The 1,610-nt window shown below is 41.8% G+C and overlaps 1 protein-coding gene across 1 annotated transcript; it reads right to left on the minus strand.

The window, feature by feature from the left end:
• Positions 1–853: 853 nt before the first annotated feature.
• LOC143589358 (uncharacterized) lies at positions 854–1,291 on the minus strand. The gene has a single exon (XM_077070140.1). The coding sequence runs from the start codon at positions 1,289–1,291 to the stop codon at positions 854–856; it is 438 nt and encodes a 145-aa protein (XP_076926255.1).
• Positions 1,292–1,610: the final 319 nt, after the last annotated feature.

Consider the following 1,610-nt stretch of genomic DNA (forward strand, 5'->3'; position numbering starts at 1 on the left):
TTTGAAATTTTGAAATTTTTTTACTTTCTTTTATAAAAAACGCCAGTTTCCCATCCCTACATTTAATTTCACATTATCCTCAATAGGAGACCAAAAAAAGACAAAAATAAAGCAGAAATAAAATAAAACAAAGCACAAAAAAATGGAACTGACTCCCCTGGTAATATGGTAGTGATCTTCGTATGCCATGTTCCGATATTGCGACCACATAGCATTTCATTTGCAGCTGCAGCTTCCAAGTACCTTCTACAATCATATAAGCTCATAATGCCCCAGGTCCGAATAGAGATCGAGTCTGGATAAGAGTATCCAAACCTGCAAAATAAAGCTCAAATCACCCAAAGCAGACTCTAAAACTTAAAACTGACTCAAAGTACAAAAATAATAAAAAAAAACAAATAAAAACATATACAAACTCTACACTCGGGTATTACCCGGGACCTATCTCTATCAAGAAATTAAAGTAGGGATGTCGAGGAGAAATACATCTTCCTTGACCGAATCAACCGGCCCACCGATATAATGCTTTAACCTATGGCCATTCACATTCCCGCTCTCCCCTCATGATCAACAAGCTCCACTACACTATGCGAGAATGCCGCCTTCACCGTGTACGGACCAACCCATCTCAATCTAAGGTTACCTGGAAATAACTTTAGACGAGAACTATAAATCAACACCTGATCCCCACACTTGAACTCTTTCACCTTTTTCAACTTTCGATCGTGCAACACCTTCGTACGCTCTTTATACATCCATGATCTCGCGTACGCCTCATCTCTCAGCTCCTCCATCTAATGAAATTGTATATATCGCTTTTTTATAGCTTTGGTCAGGTCAAGATTAACGGATCTCAATGCCAATATGCTCTATGCTCTAACTCAACCGACAAATGGCATGTTTTCCAGTAAACCATCCTAAAAAGTGTGGTCCCAATAGGCGTTTTAAAGTCTGTCCAAAAAGCCCAAAGTGCGTCATCCAACTTGTCATACCAGTCCTTTCGGTTCTTGCCGACAGTTTTCTCCAGAATTCGTTTAACGTCTTGGTTTGCGCTCTCCACTTTCCTGCTCGTCTGTGGGTGATAGGTGGTGGACAACCAATGGGTGACCCCATACCGTGACAAAGCCTTCTCCATCTGGGCATTGCAGAAATGTGTGCCCCTGTTGCTGATCAAGGCCTTGGGGGTACCAAACTGACAGAACAACCTCTTCAAGAACCCTACTACAACTCGGGTGTCGTTAGTGGGCAAGGCTTGACCCTCAACCCACTTGGAAACGTAGTCGATAGCCATGAGAATGTATCGGTTTCCTCTAGAAAAAGGGAACATAACCATGAAATTAATGCCCCAAACGTCAAAAACCTCACAAACCTGAATAGGATTTGGGGCATCTCATTTCGGTAGGAGATGTTTCCAGCGCGCTGGCATGCGTCATATTGTCTGAAAAACTCGTGTGAGTCTTTAAAAATTGTTGAGTCGGAATTTTACAAGGAAAATTGGAATCTTCTCAACCTCCTCAAAGAAATGGCTAAGTATGGAATTCGAGCAAGCTTGGACGTTTGAGCATGGTTTCACTACCTCGAGCACGATGTCTTATGGCAATAAGATTATC

This window comes from Bidens hawaiensis, unplaced genomic scaffold (assembly GCF_021521415.1).
Source record: "Bidens hawaiensis isolate Kalapana, Puna unplaced genomic scaffold, B.hawaiensis_p1.1 tig00037397_1, whole genome shotgun sequence".
Lineage (NCBI taxonomy): Eukaryota > Viridiplantae > Streptophyta > Magnoliopsida > Asterales > Asteraceae > Bidens > Bidens hawaiensis.

What these genes read in the sequence shown, in the direction of transcription:
- LOC143589358 (XM_077070140.1), bottom strand. Translation starts at nt 1,291, where the DNA reads ATGGCTATCGACTACGTTTCCAAGTGGGTTGAGGGTCAAGCCTTGCCC.